Source organism: Hemibagrus wyckioides, linkage group LG23 (genome assembly GCF_019097595.1).
Source record: "Hemibagrus wyckioides isolate EC202008001 linkage group LG23, SWU_Hwy_1.0, whole genome shotgun sequence".
Lineage (NCBI taxonomy): Eukaryota > Metazoa > Chordata > Actinopteri > Siluriformes > Bagridae > Hemibagrus > Hemibagrus wyckioides.
In genome coordinates, this window is record NC_080732.1 from 2959322 (window position 1) to 2978406 (window position 19085).

The window sequence follows — 19085 nt, forward strand, 5'->3', positions numbered from 1 at the left end:
CCAATAGTAGCTCAGGAGGCCAGTCGCATCCAGCCAATCGTTTTAGAGCAGGCGGAGTCTACCAGAAAATGGGTGTGGGAAAAAGACACTGGTGAGCGAATTGACAGCAGCAGCATTTGCTGCTAGTCTGTTAGCAACATACATGTGGAGGGAACAGCACCGAGAGTTGCTCGTAGCCCAAAGTTAGCACAATTTTCTCTTTTCTTTTGTATTGGGGCAACATTACGACGACCTCGGTGATTTTTAAACCACAAATAAGTTGAGATAAAGATGAAAGGGTGAGTAAGGGCGTGTGGATTTATCCACCTTTAAGCCGTCACAAAAAAAGTTTTCCTCTTTCGTCTCTTTTTTCGGCAGGGGAGGGCGGGGGAGTTGCTAGTGGTGCTAACACTGATGCTAATGCTAACGCTAACTTACCTGCGAAAGAATTTGCCAAGCCAAGACCGCTAACTACAGATTAGGTTAAAAACTGCACGTGCTGCTAGCCTTAACACCGATCTCTTTACGTCACGTAAATAAAGCACTTGGATGCTAAGTTTAAGTCGGAGGTCATAAAGGATTAAAATTAGCTTAGCTTATAGGGTCGAAAGTAAATGTGGAAAAAATGTTGAGTCAGACTATGGAAAGCTAGCAGCTAGCATGGTTAGCATGGCACATTTCCTAACCATGGCAGTTGTTCAGCAGTGATTTTAGACTTCACAGAGGTGTTAAGTGTGTTTATTATCAATAATGAGCAGGTCACAAGAAAACAGCTAGCACATCATGCACATAATAACCTAGCTAACCTAGCTAGGGTATAGCTAGCCATAAAGCTAACGCTAAGCCCTGATTATTCGGTCAGTGATGCTAGAAAGAAGTGTGGTTTAAATGAGTTACTGGATAGTTAGCAAATTAAATGAACATTAGTCTATGAGGCATGTGCTTCTTAAAATCCCTGACAGTGAGACATCTGTAGATGTGAGACAAGACATTTTAGGAGCTGTTCAATAAGAAGGATATTTGATTAGGTTTCAGTTCTGAAAACCTGTTTCTAATGTAAACGCAAAGTGGAAATGGGCGTGTCTGAATTTCAGCGTCAAATATAATCAAATATACTTTTCTGTTCTGATTGGCTGTTACCCCTAGAGCTCATTTGTTATTCAATGTTTATGCAAATTTGATCCAGCCAGAATGGGACAACTAATTAGAGCTGCTTTTCTACATTGTTCAGTTACTCTGAACTTTTAATACTTTTGCTTGCCGTATCATCTGAGCTGATCCCACTAACACTGTGACTGAACTCAACAGCAGACTTTTGTTCTTTCTGTCAGATTATACGACAGAGATTCTCCGTCGATTGCCCCGCGATTGACCATATTCACGGCCGTTTTTTACGTCCTCCTGTTGGTGGTGCTGCTCTGACGGTCATCTGAAAGCCACCAACAGGACGACGGCACAGAACTCACATCAACGACATAAACAAAAAAGCGATAGTGTTCTTTCCTTAGAGGATTTTCAGCATATGTAGAATCTGATATGGAGAACACAAGCTGCTGTTCAGAATTCAGGGAGGATATTAGGATCTCAGATAGCGTGATTAGTAACGGTCTTAAACGAACAACACTGAGTGTTAAACCAGCTTCAGGAAGGAAAGACAAGTATCTGCTGGTTCTGCCTTGCTTAAAGATAGTTGAAGCTATGGATCATCTCTGTAGGTAGCAGGAGCTCCATCTGACTGGTTGATCTTGGATTTTACTTGACGGCTCTTAGTGTGTTGTGAAGTGCTGCACACACCGGTTTATCACAGAAGGATTAGCTTGTCAGGGTTTGAAAGAAAGAAATAGAGGGAGAGAACTTGTTGCTTTCCCATTACCCTCTCCTTAGTCCATACCCTCTCCTATCTGATCCCCAGCTGTAGCAGTGACCTAAAAGTGCAGCTGTGTCGTTTTAGCATGCAGTCACCCTATAAATACTGCTGTCATTCCCCAACTGGTGTCAAGTGAAGGCAACAAATAAACCTCATGGCGATGCTGAAGCAATGCTTAGGTTTTTTTTTTTTGTTTTGCTTTTTTACGGACAATCCACCTATTAATCAAATTTAAATACTGTGTCTGTGAGAGTTGGTGTTAATACACTATATTGCCAAAAGTTTTGGGACTTGCTAAGACATTTTGGACAATTTCATGCTTCCAACTTTGTGGGAACAGTTTGGGGATGACCCCTTCCTGTTCCAACATGACTGCACACCAGTGACCAAAGCAAGGTCCATAAAGACATGGATGGTCGAGTTTGGTGTGGATGAACTTGACTGGCCTGCACAGAGTCCTCAACCCGATAGAACACCTTTTGGGATGAATTAGAATGGAGACTGCGAGCCAGGTTAAAACTGGGACGCTTGCCTTTATATGCACCTGAATGTAATACGGAGTTGTCCCACCTTTTCACTGGAACTAAGGGGCTGAGTCCAAACCCTGAAAAACGACACCTGAATTCAATGATCTGGAGGGGTGTCCCAAAACTTTTGGCAGTATAGTATATCTGCCTCAGTTCTTGTTGAAGTTTTGTTTTCAATAATGTTCTTCAATCACAAGAAAACAACCCCGTTGAGCATTCTGCTTTTGTTCCAGTAGCCGGATCGAGCTGGGGGACGTCACCCCCCACAACATTAAACAGCTGAAGCGTCTCAACCAAGTCATCTTCCCCGTCAGTTACAACGACAAGTTCTACAAAGATGTGCTGGAAGTAGGAGAGCTCGCTAAGCTAGGTAAGGGCACAAGATAACGCGTCAGAGACGTTTAGATGTTTCAAACGAGTCTGTGTTCATTACTTATGTAGTTGAAGTGGGATTGTTACAGACAAAAAGTTTGACAATTTGAACAGTTTAAAAAAAGTAATTTATTAATAAATTAAAAGTTGTAATCTTTGGCACTTGATGTTATGGGAAACATGATCAACTTTGAGACAGTGATGCTATTTTTCTTCACACCATCCAATCGCTGATTATTTTCCTTTAACTGCACACCACAGTCTTTTATTTCTCTCACAGTCGTTTTTGGATCAGACGTACCGTCAGTCACGCTTCTAGTGTTTTGCAGCATATTTCAACGACATCGCCGTGGGAGCCGTGTGCTGTCGAGTGGATCACTCCCAGAACCAGAAGAGATTGTACATCATGACACTTGGCTGCCTCGCACCCTACCGCAGACTGGGCATAGGTACAGCTTTTCCACATAAATTCAGGACAGGACCCAAGTTTAACAGCTCCGAGCCATAGGAAGATCTGTTATGTAATCTCAGAAAAGCAGATTTCTTTTTTAATCACCTTGTTTTTAGTGCAACACAATTCATGAGGTGCCGTTTGAAGGAAAAATGTGAGTGTTGTGTTTATAATTCTGTCTCGTTTATTCAAAGGAACAAAGATGCTGAACCACGTGTTGAACATCTGTGAGAAGGATGGCACGTTTGACAACATTTACCTGTAAGTTATTACAGGAAACAATCACATCGTTTTCACGTGACTGCGTCTGCTGTCACGTTATTCCTTTCTTTGTGACCATGTGCACTCGTGTGGGCGTGGCCTAATGAAGTTTGTTTAAAACCTAGTTATCATATTAGATCTAGACACGAAATGCGACCTTTTGTACAAAGGCTTTAGGATTATCAGTAGCACAAGTTTGCTTACATTGAAAATATTCCAAATTCAAAATGAACCATTCTCTTTGTTTCTAGTAGTAAATGGAAACAATTCCCAGATTTTCCCAAAAGTTCCAGATTTTGGACCTTACTGTATAAAACCAGTCTACTGAGTAATATATAAGTAATAGTAATGCTGAGTAATAATAATGATGATGAGGAGTTAATGATTTAATGAGCTCTGACATGAGCAACAGGTACAGGTGTAATATCCAGTTATTAGCCTTCCTGTTATGGTTGATATTTTCCATCAAAGTGAGATCTTTCAGGCATCCAAATCGTCCCACACAGACAATTTGATCATTTTTGGAGAGAACCTAAACTTTATTTGCGCTGGTGGAGAACCTGGAAGGAAGCGACACTGTGAGAAGCACATCATCGTAACCTTTCTTATTGTGTCAATCACTCGCATACAAAATAAACGTTATCACTCAATGCTGTGGATGTAGTTTGAAGACTACAGTGAGTGATGCATCCTGTATACAGCGTATTTACAGTATTTTTTCCTTCTTTCTTCCTCAGTCACGTGCAGATCAGCAATGAGTCTGCAATTGACTTCTACCAGAAGTTCGGTTTTGAGATCATCGAAACGAAAAAGAACTATTACAAGAGGATAGAGCCGGCAGATGCCCACGTTCTCCAGAAGAGCCTGCGGAGCCCGTGTGAGCCCCCGGCAGGAGACCTGCAGAAGGCTGAGTAGGAGCTGGAGCACGCTGGGAGAGATGGATCTCGGGCCGTATTCACCAAGTGGAACTGTGACCGATGCCCCAGGGCCTGTAGATACACCACTTTTTTCGGAGGGCAGTTTAAAGAGAAAAACGAGTCCATGACAAATTGCTGAATTTTTATTTTTCAAAAAAACAAAACAAAAAAACAAAACTCAGTCCCCATCAGTTTGCATTTTCTTTGCATTTTTTTTTTCTTTCCTCATTTAGAGAGTTGAAATTAGACACGAGGGTTTTTTTTTCCTTCTTCTTCAGGCAGAATACATAAGTGCTCCAAAAAGCTGCTTACTTGTTCCAGAGTAGACACGGTGAAGGTTAACTATGTAAGCATATCGTTTGCATTTTGTTTTAAATCGTTAATGGCAAAGGGGACACGACGTTGTTGTTTGAACAAGGCGATAGACCTTTTAAAAATAGGACTGTTGTGTTTTTTTTTTTTTTTTTTTTTTTTGGCGAGAGGTGGTCCTGCCTGGCAGCATTGGACGCCACACTTACAGATCGCCTCGGTGACCTCCGGACCTCGCATCACCTCGCCACCTGAGCCCAGGGACGCAGATGTGTTCGATTTTACAGGCAGAATGCAGGGGAGGAGTATTGCACGTGATGTGGTGTGTCTTTGCTGTGCGAGTCTCTCCGATCTGCCTCGCACGGGATCATCTCGCCCCCTCGAGCCGGCGCGAACATGGTCAAACGGTTTGAGAGTGAGAGATCGGGTGTGGGAGTGTAGGAGTAAACTCCACTCCCGTTTCTGAATGTCTTTGCTTCTCTGCCCATTATTTAAAGTCCCCTCAATTTTGTTTGTTTGTTTGTTTTGCATAATTGCTGGTTGGTTCATGGCTTTTCCTGGGGTGCTGTTGGTGCTTCAGATTGGAGAAAAGACTGTAAGTGCCAGTTATGGAGAGGAGGTGTGCTGTTGGTACAGTTACCCCAGAATATGAGACACTTTTAACGTAGCACGTGCCTTTTTCTACACACTCACATTCCACGTGCAAGAAATTGATTTTAACTTATTTTGAGATCCTTTTTTCCCCCAAGAACAAACTGATTTCAGATTGTGGGAAAACGACTACGACAGCGTGAAGTACACTTATTTGTTGATTTAACAAACCGCATTGATGTGAAGTCACAGAGAATGTAAGCATTTACATGGTTAATTCAGTAGTCCATGTGATTGTTAAAGTATTGGGATTCTGCAAAAGAAAACCGCAAGAGTTCTCATTTCTTCTTGGATTTTTCCTCCATGTGACAACACACAAATTACATTTCATGATATTTGTAAGTGTTGATTGATTGATTATTTTCAGCAGTCTCCTCTTCGGCACACTGGCAGCTATAAACCTACCCACAACATGTTGCTATCATTTCAGTGATGTTCACTGACCAAAAAAAACCATCTGTTTTTTAATGCACTGTGGGATTGGCGTGGTTCGGTTATAGAGGTTCCTTATGCTGAACTTGGATTTGCAGGCCAGACCCCAGGGGAAGCCTTGACACTGCATGCCAAGAGGGATGTGCCCTTTCCATTGTAGTACAAGCATGTTTTCTTTCTTTCTTTGGAAAATTTTTGTCTTTTCTGGAGCTCTATATTGTAAAACTTTTAAAAACCTCTAAATAAAATACTATTTGCATTATTTGCCAGGACATGCTTTTATCATGTTGCACAAAATACAAAGATGTGTGGATTAGTGTTGGATCATCTGACGATACATTTTCAATATTATGATTAATGATGTCATACTTTATCTGAGGGATCATGAGGAGCATTTCCTTTTAATGTTTTTGAATAATGGTCATTTGAGTTGATGTTAATGTGTATTACTTTGCAATTGTGAAACTGATATTCTAACAATAATTTCTGTCCTCCTTTTCAGTGTAAATGTATTTTTGTAGACAGTATAAAAGAATAGTCAGGGTAATTTATTATAGGAGTATACACACCGATCAGGCATAACATTCTGAGCAGTGACAGGTGAAGTGAATACGACTGATGATCTCCACATCATGGCACCTGTTAGTGGGTGGGATATATTAGGCAGCAAGTGAACATTTTGTCCTCAAAGTTGATGTGATAGAAGCAGGAAAAATGTGCAAGTGTAAGGATTTGAGTGAGTTTGATGAAGGGCCAGATTGTGATGGCTAGACCACTGGATCAGAGCATATCCAAAACTGCAGCTCTAGTGGGGTGTTCCAGGTCTGCAGTGGTCAGTATCTATCAAAAGTATCCTTTAAGTCCTGTAAGTTGTAAAGTGTGACCCTTGGATCTGTTGCTAACATCTTGGTGCCAGATACCACAGAACACCTGCGGGGATCTAGTGGAGTCCATGCCTCAATGGGTGAGGGCAGCAAAAGTGGGACCAAGACAATATTTGGAAGGTTATGGCTGATCGGTGTATTTGTTTAAACGCACGTGGTGTGTCCTCTTCACGTCATGATAGATCTCCCACCCTTGTTTGCATTTAATTTATTATGGGGATTAATACAAATCCACTCTTCATAATTAGACAGTTTTTCCTTTATATAATCTATATTTTAAGTTTAATACAAGCGTTCATTACGATTCTATAGCCTCATAGTAGTTAATATCATTAAGTAGAAAAGAGAACGAACACGTTGAAATGCCACGCCCCTTGCTTTGTTCTTGCTCGTTATTGGTCAATATCGGTTCCTTTGATGTAAATGACTGATGTTTTAATCCACCCCACCGAGCAATATTCATTAAATATTTTTATTATTATTATTATTACCACAAAGTTATTAATTACTATCACATTAACATACATCAAGTGGAAATGAAAAGGTACAAGGTTTTACCTTTACACGCGATTTTAATGAGAAAGCCACGCCCCTTTGTCATTTTCATGCAGCCTATTGGTCAATATCGGCTCCTTCGATGTGATTGGTGGAGGTTTAATCCGCCCCGCCCACCAAGTTAGTGCCTGGCATTGAGAAAATGAAGTAAATCGAAAAGGATCCACAAAGTTTTTACCGGGAGATTTTACTTTGGTGCAAAAAATGCTGAAGCTGCCGGTGAGTTCTATTTATGTGATCAATATCGAAATGGAGATAATTAGGTAAATCGATTGTTTTAGGTTATAGTGACCCTGTAAGCTAGCCATGTTGCTAATAGCTAGCATTAGCTTCGAGTCGGTAGCTAGTTGTTTTTAGCTCTAATGCTAGCTGGCATTACGATCGTGGCAGCTGTGATCATCTGAGCAGCGGATTCTAAAAGTGGATAAAGGGATTATAAGCGTTATTTTCCGCGTTATAGTCACTTCATAGTCGTCCCGTATTTATGACCGGAGCCGATGATCTTGTCCGTAAAATCAGCAATAGCAAAGCACATTTAGCGTATTAGCTAGCAAGCTAGAATAGCTGTCAGTATCAATACATTTTAAGTTTAATAATAAAACATTAGATGCTGTTTGTCAGCGAATTGGTTTTAATGTTATTTAATCAGAAACATCAATGTGTCAGCGGTTTCCTTGCACTATTCTTTCTGTACAGACCTTATAAATAAAATAATACAGTTCTTTAATTATAGCCTGCAGGTGTAACTAGCTGTTTCAGAATCTGCAGACTGAATCATTCTGGAAATGTACAAAAGCACAAAGACTTTATCATATAATGTGCAAAGTGATGTGCAGTTATTAAATACAGTACGACAAACACAATAAATGCAACAGCAACGGAAAGTCCACGTTTAGCACTGCGTGGTAAAGGGTTAGGTCAGTCCTGCTTGTGTGTCATAGATGGCTTGTTGAGAAGAGAGGTGTGGTACTGGTTCTGATGTAGCGGTACTGTTTACTAGAGGAGTTTTTTTAAACAGCTTCTCGGAATAGCATCAGTTTTGGGACACCCCTCCAAGTCTTTGAATTAAGGTGTTGTTTTTCAGGGGTTGGGCTCTGCCCCTTAGTTCCAGTGAAAGGAACTCTTAATGCTTCAGCATACCGAAACATTTTGGACAATTTCATGCTCCCAACTTTGTGGGAACAGTTTGGGAATGACCCCTTCCTGTTCCAACATGACTGCACACCAGTGCACAAAGCAAGGTCCATAAAGACATGGATGAGCGAATTTGGTGTAGAGGAACTTGACTGGCCTGCACAGAGTCCTCAACCCGATAGAACAGCTTTGGGATGAATTAGAGTGGAGACTGCGAGCCAGGCCTTCTTGTCCAACAATCAGTGCCTGACCTCACAAATGTGCTTCAAGTGGAATGATCAAAAATTCCCATAAACCCTGGTCCTAAACCAGGTCAGTCAAGTTCCTCCACACCAAACTCGCTCATCCATGTCTTTATGGACCTTGCTTTGTTCACTGGTGTGCAGTCATGCTGGAACAGGAAGGGGTCATCCCCAAAGTTGGGAGCATGAAATTGTCCAAAATGTCTTGGTATGCTGAAGCATTAAGAGTTCCTTTCACTGGAACAAAGCGTCCAAGCCTACACCTGAATTCAGTGATTTGGAGGGGTGTCCCAAAACTTTTGGCAATATAGTTTAAGTATGGATGTTTCCATCCCACATAATTTATTGTTTGTTGTGATCATGATATTGAACCTGTGTTTTGGACCGGGTACTACCAGGTTTTGCTCACTCTTACTCACTCACAGACAGATGCTTTCATCAAGGACACAGCTCTGTGATTCCTGAATTTAAGCTGGCATACATAATACTCTTTCGCCCACTGCTGGAAGGTAGGTTTGTTTATTAAATGATTATTATATAGTTATACACTATTGTGTTTTGTGAAAAGGCGTTTCTATAGGTAGGTGAAGATTTTTGCTTCTTTTTAAATTTCCTCTTAAGGCTGCAGTGCGTGCCACAATGCCAGAGATTATACAGAACCAGCCAGAAACTACCCAGAAACCCACACGGTAAGGGTTTATTCTTAATCCCCTACATAAGAGATAATACTATATAAAATACTGCAGATTTTGTGTTCATGATGTTGGTACATAACTGGTATGAATTACTTGTAAATGTACTTTTTGTTTCTTTACATTTATTGGAATGTTGACGGACAGATATTCACGTTATTAAAGGTTCATGGCCGACAGTTGTGCACAGGCAGGTGACATATTAAAGGAAAATAACATGGTTGTGTTATGCTAATCAAGGCATTTTACTGTCACGCTTTGTACAAGCTCCACTTGTTCCCTTAAAGGGATTTGTGACTGCAAATCAATTCATTTTTTTAATTGATCAGGTTTTATCCTGTGATAAAAAACATCCCATAAAACATATATTATTTTACCCAGAATGGTGTGGTTCCTTTCAGAATACCCCTGTCTCCATGCACAGAGCACAAGGGCTGTTTTGAAAAGTATGAAAATAATCATTGCTATAACCTTTACAGTCACTGGATCTCAACTCATCGGAACGCCTATGGTAGATTTTATAACAACTTCTAATTTGAATAATGTGAACATCGTTTTTTTCCTTTAATTTGTCACTTGTCCGTAAAAGAATTATGCATGTGTACTTAATTGTAACCATTGCCGAACGTTCATCTATTGTACATTGTTGAATTTTATTGCAGTACTAATTGTATTTGTCTCATTGAATGTCAGGAGGAAAAAAAACAAAGAGACGCACAATGCAGGTGAGAGTGCAGTAAGAATTGAGAGTATTATTACATTTTTGCCGTTTATCTTAATTGTATGTGTGATAGCAATAATACTTTACTCATGCTAATTTATATTGCTTGAGTCTGTACATAATATTGTGATTTCTACTATGTATGATGTGTACAAACACTGATCAGCCATAACCTTCTGAGCAGTGAGAGGTGAAGTGAATAAGACTGATGATCTCCTCATCGTGGCACCTGTTAGTGGGTGGGATATATTGGGCAGCAAATGAACATTTTGTCCTCAAAGTTGATGTTAGTGGCAGGAAAAAGGCAATCGTAAGGATTTGAGCGAGTTTGACGAAGGGCCAAATTGTGATGGCTAGACTGGATCAGAGCATCTCCAAAACTGCAGCTCTTGTGGGGTGTTCCTGGTCTGCAGTGGTCAGTATCTGTAAAATAGTATCCTGTAAGTCCTCGAACTTAAGGGACAGGAAGTAACAGTAGTGACCCGGCGACAGGGTCATGGGCGGCCAAGGCTCACTGATGTACGTGAGGAGAGAAGGCTGGCCCGTGTGATCCGATCCAACAGATGAGCTACTGTTGCTTAGATTGCTGAAGAAGTTAATGCTGGTTCTGATAGAAAGGTGTCAGAACACAGTGCAGGACGGGTCAGGGCTGTTTTAGCAGCAAAAGGGGGACCAACACAATTAGGTCTTAGGCAGGTGGTCATAATGTTATGCCTGGTCTGTGTGTATATATATATATATATATATATATATATATATATATATATATATATATATATATATATATATATATATATATATATATATATATATATATATATATATACATGTACACATTATATATTATATATGTATGTGTATATAAATATGTGCTTTAGTCTTAGGATTAGAAGATTTTGACAAATATGAATCAGAACTGTCAAGATATTTTTGCATTTCATGCCAGTTTTATATTTATTACTCCCTGTTTTTGTACAATTAATGTACAATAAATACCCATGTGCCATTTAGTCGAAAGACACCGCAAAGAGAAGATCAATGCTGGTATCAAACGAATTGGAGATCTCTTGCCTTGCTCTCAAGCCTTAAAACAGGTAATGAACGGTGTAAACAGAATGAAATTATAGTATGATAAGCTTGCACTCTAAACTCATTATTTATTTATTTTCTAGAGTAAGAATATGATTCTAGGGGAAGCCTTTCGTTATATCTCTGAGCTTAAGCAACAGAATGATGAAATGCTGCTCAATGGAGGAGACAAAGTACAAGGTAAGAGGTTTCTTCCTCTCTGGTTGGCAGGATTGTAGGCTAGTAACTTATTTAAGGTGCCATCCCAGTGATTAGCACATGTATGTGGAAAAGTAGGATTAGTGTTTTCCTCCAAGTTTGTTTAGCTGTTGTTGTACAATCAGCACTTATAGCACAGTGATTGGTAATTCAGTAAAATACAAGAAAATGTTTTCAGTAAGTCAGTGTTTAATTGGGATGTAGAGTGCTACTGATATAAATTTGTGAGTTGACTCTCTACTAGGTTTTTGTTAAAATCTATGTAAAACTTTTCTTTACAGCGGAAGAGATAAAGCGCTTACGACAGCAAGTGGAGGACTTAAGAAAGGAAAGCGCTCATTACATTGAGCTTCTCAAAGCAAATGGGGTCAACTTTCTGGATGATCCCACTATCCACTGGAAGGGCAAGCAGCGCTGTGCTAAAGTAGCCAAAATAACACCAACTCACTTGATGTCAAAGGGAATAATTGTGTACTCTAATGAGAATTTGGCTTCTTCAGCAAGTAAAATGTCTGCTCCTTCAAATCCTGTTTCTCATTTGGATAAGCAGCCAGTAAATGCTTTGGCCATCCATCCATCTTGCAATGTTCAAGTAGGTCCAGGTCAAGCACTTGGTGTCCCAAATGGAACCCAGATCAATGAAATGACTGTCTCCTCTACTACATCTTCACACATTCCCCTAGCAACTCTAATTCCTGCTGTGTCCAAGCCCTGTCTCACAGTCGTGGAGCAGTATGCTGCTGTGGCACCTGTTGCTCCAAAATTACCCCCTCCTGGGAATTTTGTTACTCTTCAAGGCACATGTCCCAAGCTTGCAGTCACTGCTCCTAGTCCTCAACAAACTCAGCCAGCCAAGCCTACACCAACTCTTGCATCTTCCACCAGTTGCACAATGCCTGTCCAACTTCAGCCTGTATTTAATATGTCCTCCTTGCCTCAAACCATGGTCAGTAGCACACTCGTTTCCGAAGCTTCTTCAGTGTTGACGCAGGATACTGAAAGCATGTCTCTGGTTCAGACATTACCAGGCAATTCTGCTCATCTTAGGACTAGTGCAGCTAGCAGCACACAGACTACGTGGACAACGCTACAGCTTACTGGCAACACGGTACAGCCTGTCTGTCGAGCTTTGGCCGCAGAAGCCAGTAACTCTGGGCATAATATTTCACAACTGTCAGTGTGTCCTGTTGTGGCTAATCCCCAAGTTCATCCCATTCCTCTACAAGTGCAAACGCAAGTTCCTATGCAACTGCAAACCCCCAAATCAACATGCATACCTGTTCGGCCTAATCCTCCCCAGTTGTTACCAGCTGTGCTTCCCTGTCCTCAAACACCTGTGGTTACTCAGGCATCACTTTTATCCCAGACTCCTGTGGTACTTCATCAGCCAGCCCTTGTACCCCAGACAGGGTTACTAACTCAGTCGCAAACTGTTGTAGCTCAACCTACAATTTTACCCAAACCTGTCCCTCCATCAACTCAGTCCCACACATACCCAGCCATACAACCCAAGCCTCATATCCATCATACCATGCCATCTCAGCCCGAACTACAACCCACCATGCCATCTCAGCCCCAAGCCCAGCCAACTATAATACCCCAGCCCCAGTCTGCCATTGTGCCTCCTGTTCAGCAAACACTTGTGCCCCAGACGCAAACCACCACATTGCCAGTACTTCAGACAATGCAGGTTGTGCAAGTGAATTCAGATGGAACCCCAGTAATCGGGACGTCCTTGCCTCAAAACAATCCAAATGTTGTTATTTTGCAGCAGGCTAATGCATGTCCAGCCCCACAAGTAATTAGAGAGGATGTAACCAATCAGGCAGCATGCCAGCACATTGTTATAATCCAGACACCAACAATGCCACCTACTCAACAGAACCATCAAACCAACATTGTGCCATCTGCAGTTACCACATTAGCTAATCAAATAACCACCTCCAGCAACGCCTGTCCCCTAACTGCTCAAGCTAAACAACTGGTTCATATCCTTCCACGTCCTTCTACACAGGTTCAGACACAGGCACCCCAGACTATCACTGTGAATGGACAGGTTTATGTCTTACAGTCAGTGAAATCAGCAGACACTGGGAGCTCTCAGGTTAGCCAAAGTGCTACACAAATCATTCAACCCACCTGTGAGGAACCTAACACTAATGTTACAATGAATTGTTTGGGTGCCCTCACTAGCCTTAGCCAGAGCATTTCACAAGTTTCCAATCAAAGCATTTCACAGGCCTCCAATCAGAGCAATGTACAACTGCAAGTTTCTCGACCCTCAGACACTACAGTGCAGTCTTCTGTATCCAAGCTGGCTTCAGGAGTCAGTACATCCACTGAATCTGTTCTACCCTCTGTCGTACCTGTGTCAACATCAGTAACTTGTGCAGTTAACATTCTGCCAAAGAAAAGTGTAGCTGCTGTAAACCAGCCCAAACAGGTGGCCGTTAAAAGGGCCAGACCCGTCAAGAGAAAAGAACCTAATCAGAAGAGAAGCATATGTCGAATTGCTGCAAAGCCAGCAAATAGTATATCATCTCAGTCGAATGTTACACAAGGACATTCATCCACCATAACAGATATTAACTTTATAAATTCTGCCAATGAGGATATGAGCCAACAAACCACTACTGTCGGTACATCTATGGTCATCAGTGTTACTTCAACATGCAATACTTCTACAGCCATTTGTGCCAGTTCAAATAGTAAATTAATTCACAGTCCTGTCAGTTTGGCAGCAAATACAACAGGTTCTCTTGTGGGCGATGAAGTATCTCAAAGTCACGGAAAAAGTGTTGATGCAACTCCACCATCTTATAGTAAAACAGTTAGCACCCTTAATTCTGGTACTCCACTTGACGATAGCTCTGTAGTCCATGCCAGCAGTGAACCTGTTTTAACCAATAATATTGATCTTCAACAAAACGAATCGACAGATAGTGTTCTCTCTTCTCAGTGTGTCACACTGAACAGGGCTGTTACTTCTTCCACAAAATCAATGATGAATGATAACTCTTCATCCAGTGCACTAATATCTCAAGATAAATCAACAGTCAGCAGTTGTTCTACCAGTTGCATACGAACAGAATCAAGTCCTAATTTAGTTCAGAACAGAACCACACTCTCAAGTGTCAGTTCTTCAGAAAATAATTTGAAGATTTCAGCTGTTGAAACTGCACTTCTCCAACCCCAGAACACACCTTCAGGCACAAGTGCTGATCCAACAAAGAGTCTAGAAACAGGATCCCTCTTGGGGAAGGTTCCACAAGTTCAAACAGAGTCTGCGATATTAAAAGCTGCAGACACTTCACAGATGCAGACACCTTTTGCTTTGCACTCTACATCTTCAGCTTGTTCAGATCCATCAGACCCAGCTCCTCCAGTTCTACACCAGGAATCCAGGAGTTTGAACACATTCAACAAGCATCTTAAACATTCAGAAGCTAATATGTCTGTGACAACTGCTAGTCAGATTAATTCTGTTAGTATCAAAATTAGTCAATCAAATTCCAGCAAAGACCTCGGCAGAGGTGAACATTCAAGCGCTACCACAGAGAACATACCTGAGGCAGATTCTTTCTTGCAAAAAGAGACTGTTCTTTCACAGGAGGTATCAACAATGGGAAATGAATATGATTCCTCATTAGTGGCAAATAGACAGACTGATTCACCAACAGCAGGAGCTTCAAGTAACAGAGGCTTTTCAGTTGCATCACTTCTTCCAACTGGTCAGAATATTACTGCATCTCCTAATACATTTGGATCATTTAGTTTCACCTCTGAGCAGGCAGAAATCTTAGCAATGGCTGCAAGAGCTATATTTGAACAAGACAGCCCAGGAAGGAAGAGCGATCCGTGCAGTAGTGAAAACCCATCAAGTACAACTGCCCCCAGATGGGATCTCCCCAAAACACAGCAAACCCCCATAATCAAAGAAAGGGTCACAAGTCAACAGTTAAAGCAGGCAAATCAAGGTGACATAACCGTGTCGAAGACTTCATCACTAATCGAGATTTCTGGCATTAGTACATCTGGTGTCCGGCTTCCACTGAACACCGCTTATTCTCAGTCACAAGCTAGTACTCTCACTAGTCTAAATGTTAATAACCTTATCAGGCCAAGTTCTGTCCAGTCATACCCAGGGTCTCCGAACCTTGGTCAGCAAGTATCTGTTCCATCACCAGGGGGAGCAGCAATTCTAGTGTCTCAGACATCATCTCAGGTCACCCAAAGCTGCTCTGGGCCAGCACAAGTGAACGAATATACACCTTTGAAAAGTGCACTCATGCGAGCTCACATAGGTGATGGGATATCTGAACGTCATCAAAAGGATATGCCAAAAAGGTCTGCCCAAGAGGACCTTGTTCTTCCTTTAAACAAACGCTCAAAACCATGCCCAGCCGGGAGTCTTGCTCGGATAGATGTTAAGGGGAACGAACATGTCCAAGCAATGTCTGGACAAATGCCCCCAAATTCCTCATCGGTTATGACCGGAAACCATTCTGATGGAGGAGGTGCCCTGTTTTCTGGGAACACATTTATGACCACTGTGCTTCGCCCATCTGAAGGACACTGCCCACCTCAACTGACACCACATGAACAAAATCAACCTAGTGTGTTACACCTACAACAGGGACACATACAGCATGGCACACCACAATCTGGGCAGATCCTGGGAGCAAGCCATTACCTCAAACATCAACACCACCAAGAACAACAGAGACACCTTTACCAACTTCAGCATCACCTTACACAACCAGACACACAGCTCCACAATATTCAACAGAGGACTCTGCTGCAAGATCAGAATGTCCATAAAAAGAGAGTTGTGAGAGGTGGTCAGACAGGACCTCCTGTTAACTTGCAGAAGCAGCATCACTTGGAGAAAAATGGTGTGCAGCATCAACCACAGCAGCAGTCTCAACAGCACCAACAAGCAGCTCAGCAGCACCAACAGCAGCAGCAACAATCACAACAGCACCAACATCAGCAGCAACCACAACACCAACAGCAAAAACCGCAGCAGCTTCAACAACAGCAGCAGCTTCAACAACAGCAGCAGCAAGGTTCACACTCAAGGCATCAACATCTTCAGCAACAGCTTCAGCAACAACACTTTAGTAGACAGGAAAAGAATTGTGAGGGTCAACAAGCAGGCCCCAGGGCTCATCAGAATAATCATTTGAGTCAGCAAGACCGCCAGCCAGGGCAAGATCATGGGGCTATGCAAAGGTTGATGGGTTCTCGCACTTTAGAGCAGCAACTAACTTCACAGGCTAATAATCCGGCTTCACGCTCTTCAGACCTTGCTTGTACTCCATCACGACAGGAGCGTCATCGACTGTCTAGTTATTCTGCTGAGGCACTTATTGGGAAGACTTCAACTGCTGGTGACCAACGTATGGGACTTCATACATTGCAGAATCCTCGTGGCAATTCACAGGATCAGTCTGAATTACAAGGTTATGTTGATTCCTCACATGGCAAAGGAAATATTAGTCATAATCCTCAAGGCAGACTAGCCCAAGAACACTCGGCGGCACCAGACATTCAACGGATAACGGAGCGTTTACCTTTCAAGACACTTGGCAATGGGCCTCAAGTAAACAACTTTGAAGTGCAAGTGTCTCGCAGTGGAGATATGACCGGTAAATCTGTTGCTCCAGCTCAGAGGGGTCCTCAGCCACAAACCGGATTTAGAATGGGAGCTGGTTCTTCTGGTGATGGACGTAGCCGTGGTACATATGGGACCCATCCTTCGGCACAGGGGATACAAACTGGAGCAGGATTGTCACGTGAGCAGGACTCGTGCCATCAGAGCTTTATGCAAAGTCTGTTGGCTCCACATCTTCCCGAGCAAACTGGACACCAGAGAGCTGCACAAGGCTGTCCCCCAGTGAGTATAGAGTACAACTGCGTACCTGGAGTTTCTTCTAGCGAACTTCAGGCTAAAGTCTCAAGTCCTAATTTGCACCCTACACAGACAGCTCCTCCCATGCACCTTGGGGACAACAATAAAGGGCACATTTCTCAGGTTAGTGGAAATTTACACGGTTCATCTGTAAGATCAGTTCTGCCCCACCCTCCCTCAACTCCACACAGTAGCTCTGATGCAGGCCGTGCTCAAGGCTCTTCCAGGTCACTCTCAGCTGTCAGTCAGAGAACCCATCATATTGTACCAGATCCCCAAAGCTCAAAGATCCGCCCAGGAGATCGACCAAGGTCTGGCAACTTGAGACCTGTGAACACATTTGAGCCTGAAAATCCATTGCCGCTCCCATCAGGTGGGGGAGTACTGCTTGGACGGCCACAGACGGGTGGTGAATCTCGGCGCAGGAGCATTGTGCGTTTCATGCCGGATGGTGCACAGGTTGGCAGTGACAGCAACTTGGTTTCGGATCAGCATCTCACCCAGAACTTTGGCTTTTCCTTTATTGGTGAGGGAGGTATGAACCCTCCACCTCCAATTAATGCAAATGCATCTTTCATTCCCCCAGTCACCCAGCCGAGTGCCTCACGTACCCCTGCTCTTCTTCCTGTAGAGCCTCAGAACACTCTGCCTTCTTTCTACCCCTCATATTCGCCTGCTGCTCATCCAAGCATTCCAAATGATATTCCTATACAGTATTTTTCTAACCAGATATTTACAAGTCCAAGTGCTGATAAGAGTAGCACTACTCCACTCAACAACCGCTTTGGATCTATTCTTTCTCCACCCCGTCCTGTGGGCTTTGCACAGCCAAGTTATCCGCTGCTGACCGATATTACACCAATGCCCATTGCGAACTCCTCAGGCATTACTCCTCATTTATCCAACTTTAACCTGACTTCTCTGTTCCCTGAAATAGCCTCAGCGATGCCCCCTGATGGTTCCTCAATGCCAATGTCCCCATTACTGTCACTTGCAAATACTTCCTCCTCAGACTCTAGCAAACAGTCTAATCGCCCAGCTCACAACATCAGCCACATTCTTGGGCATGATGGGACCTCTGCTGTTTAAAGTTGCAGTAGCAACGGTATTAAATGTTGGCCTCATGTGCAGTATCTAAATGTAAATCATGGCGTCTTTTGAATGACATGGCATGACATGATATTTGCCTACATTTCTGCTAAAAGCCTATGCATAGAGCAGCTCTAATTTAACTCTTGTATTTGCTAGAATCATGACTAAAGAAAGTTACTACCTTACATGATGCCACAATAAATACAAGCATTTTTTTTGGGGGGGAACAGTTATAAGCCTTCACTGATTGTGGAATATGGATTTAAAGGACTTGGGAGTTTTCCAAGTTTTCCCCCATCTCTTAAAGAGAATAAAGAGAGAATTTTTTTATTGATTAACAGAATACAAGTTAAAATATTTTTACTTATTTATGGAAAATGTGTTTTTGTAGATATTTGTAAATATACAAAGGTGATTATTAAAAACGGTTTTGTTTTGTAAATTGTCTTGTCTTTTTATTGGCTCAGAAATACCTTCCAAAAAATGTGAATATTTTTGTGCAAAGCAAATGTATTCTTTTAAATAATAACCTAGAGATAATATGTATTTTACTATCATTTATTTAATGAACTGAATGTAGCTGGATGCTAAAATATTTGTTTTAGGAAGCTAAATAGCTCTTAAATAGCATTTTCTTAGCAATTAGATTACAATGGTTAGTTACAGTAAACCTACCCAGGATATAAGCATACTAAAAAATAACCATGGGTCATTTATGCATGTTTTTCAGTTGCAGAATCTGGTGGAAAATCATTTCACAATATTAACAAATTGAATTTCAGTACTTTTAGTACTATA

The 19085-nt window shown here is 42.0% G+C and overlaps 2 protein-coding genes across 3 annotated transcripts; both read left to right on the plus strand.

The window, feature by feature from the left end:
• The first annotated feature begins 102 nt into the window (after positions 1–102).
• Positions 103–6028, plus strand: naa50 (N-alpha-acetyltransferase 50, NatE catalytic subunit). 2 transcript variants are annotated; one of them, XM_058376841.1, is made up of 5 exons: positions 103–278; positions 2610–2743; positions 3075–3194; positions 3391–3457; positions 4195–6028. In XM_058376841.1, the coding sequence occupies exons 1-5, from the start codon at positions 271–273 to the stop codon at positions 4370–4372; spliced, it is 507 nt and encodes a 168-aa protein (XP_058232824.1). In that variant the 5' UTR covers positions 103–270; the 3' UTR covers positions 4373–6028. The 2 variants fall into 2 exon arrangements, with proteins under 2 accessions (XP_058232824.1, XP_058232823.1); XM_058376840.1 differs by having other exon boundaries at positions 104–278; positions 2607–2743.
• A 1274-nt stretch (positions 6029–7302) lies between these two features.
• Positions 7303–18709, plus strand: LOC131344046 (basic helix-loop-helix domain-containing protein USF3). The gene is made up of 7 exons (XM_058375981.1): positions 7303–7424; positions 9007–9090; positions 9203–9270; positions 9967–9998; positions 11006–11088; positions 11167–11263; positions 11563–18709. Exons 3-7 carry the CDS (start codon positions 9221–9223, stop codon positions 18282–18284), a joined length of 6984 nt encoding a protein of 2327 aa, XP_058231964.1. The 5' UTR covers positions 7303–7424; positions 9007–9090; positions 9203–9220; the 3' UTR covers positions 18285–18709.
• Positions 18710–19085: the final 376 nt, after the last annotated feature.

Excerpts from the sequence above, each read along its gene's own strand:
- naa50 (XM_058376840.1), top strand. Across the intron at positions 2,744-3,074 it reads AGGAGAGCTCGCTAAGCTAG|CATATTTCAACGACATCGCC; the intron begins GTAAGGGCACAA and ends AGTGTTTTGCAG. Across the intron at positions 3,195-3,390 it reads CTACCGCAGACTGGGCATAG|GAACAAAGATGCTGAACCAC; the intron begins GTACAGCTTTTC and ends GTTTATTCAAAG.
- LOC131344046 (XM_058375981.1), top strand. The coding sequence starts at position 9,221 with ATGCCAGAGATTATACAGAACCAGCCAGAAACTACCCAGAAACCCACA. Across the intron at positions 9,999-11,005 it reads CAAAGAGACGCACAATGCAG|TCGAAAGACACCGCAAAGAG; the intron begins GTGAGAGTGCAG and ends TGTGCCATTTAG. Across the intron at positions 11,089-11,166 it reads GCTCTCAAGCCTTAAAACAG|AGTAAGAATATGATTCTAGG; the intron begins GTAATGAACGGT and ends TTTATTTTCTAG.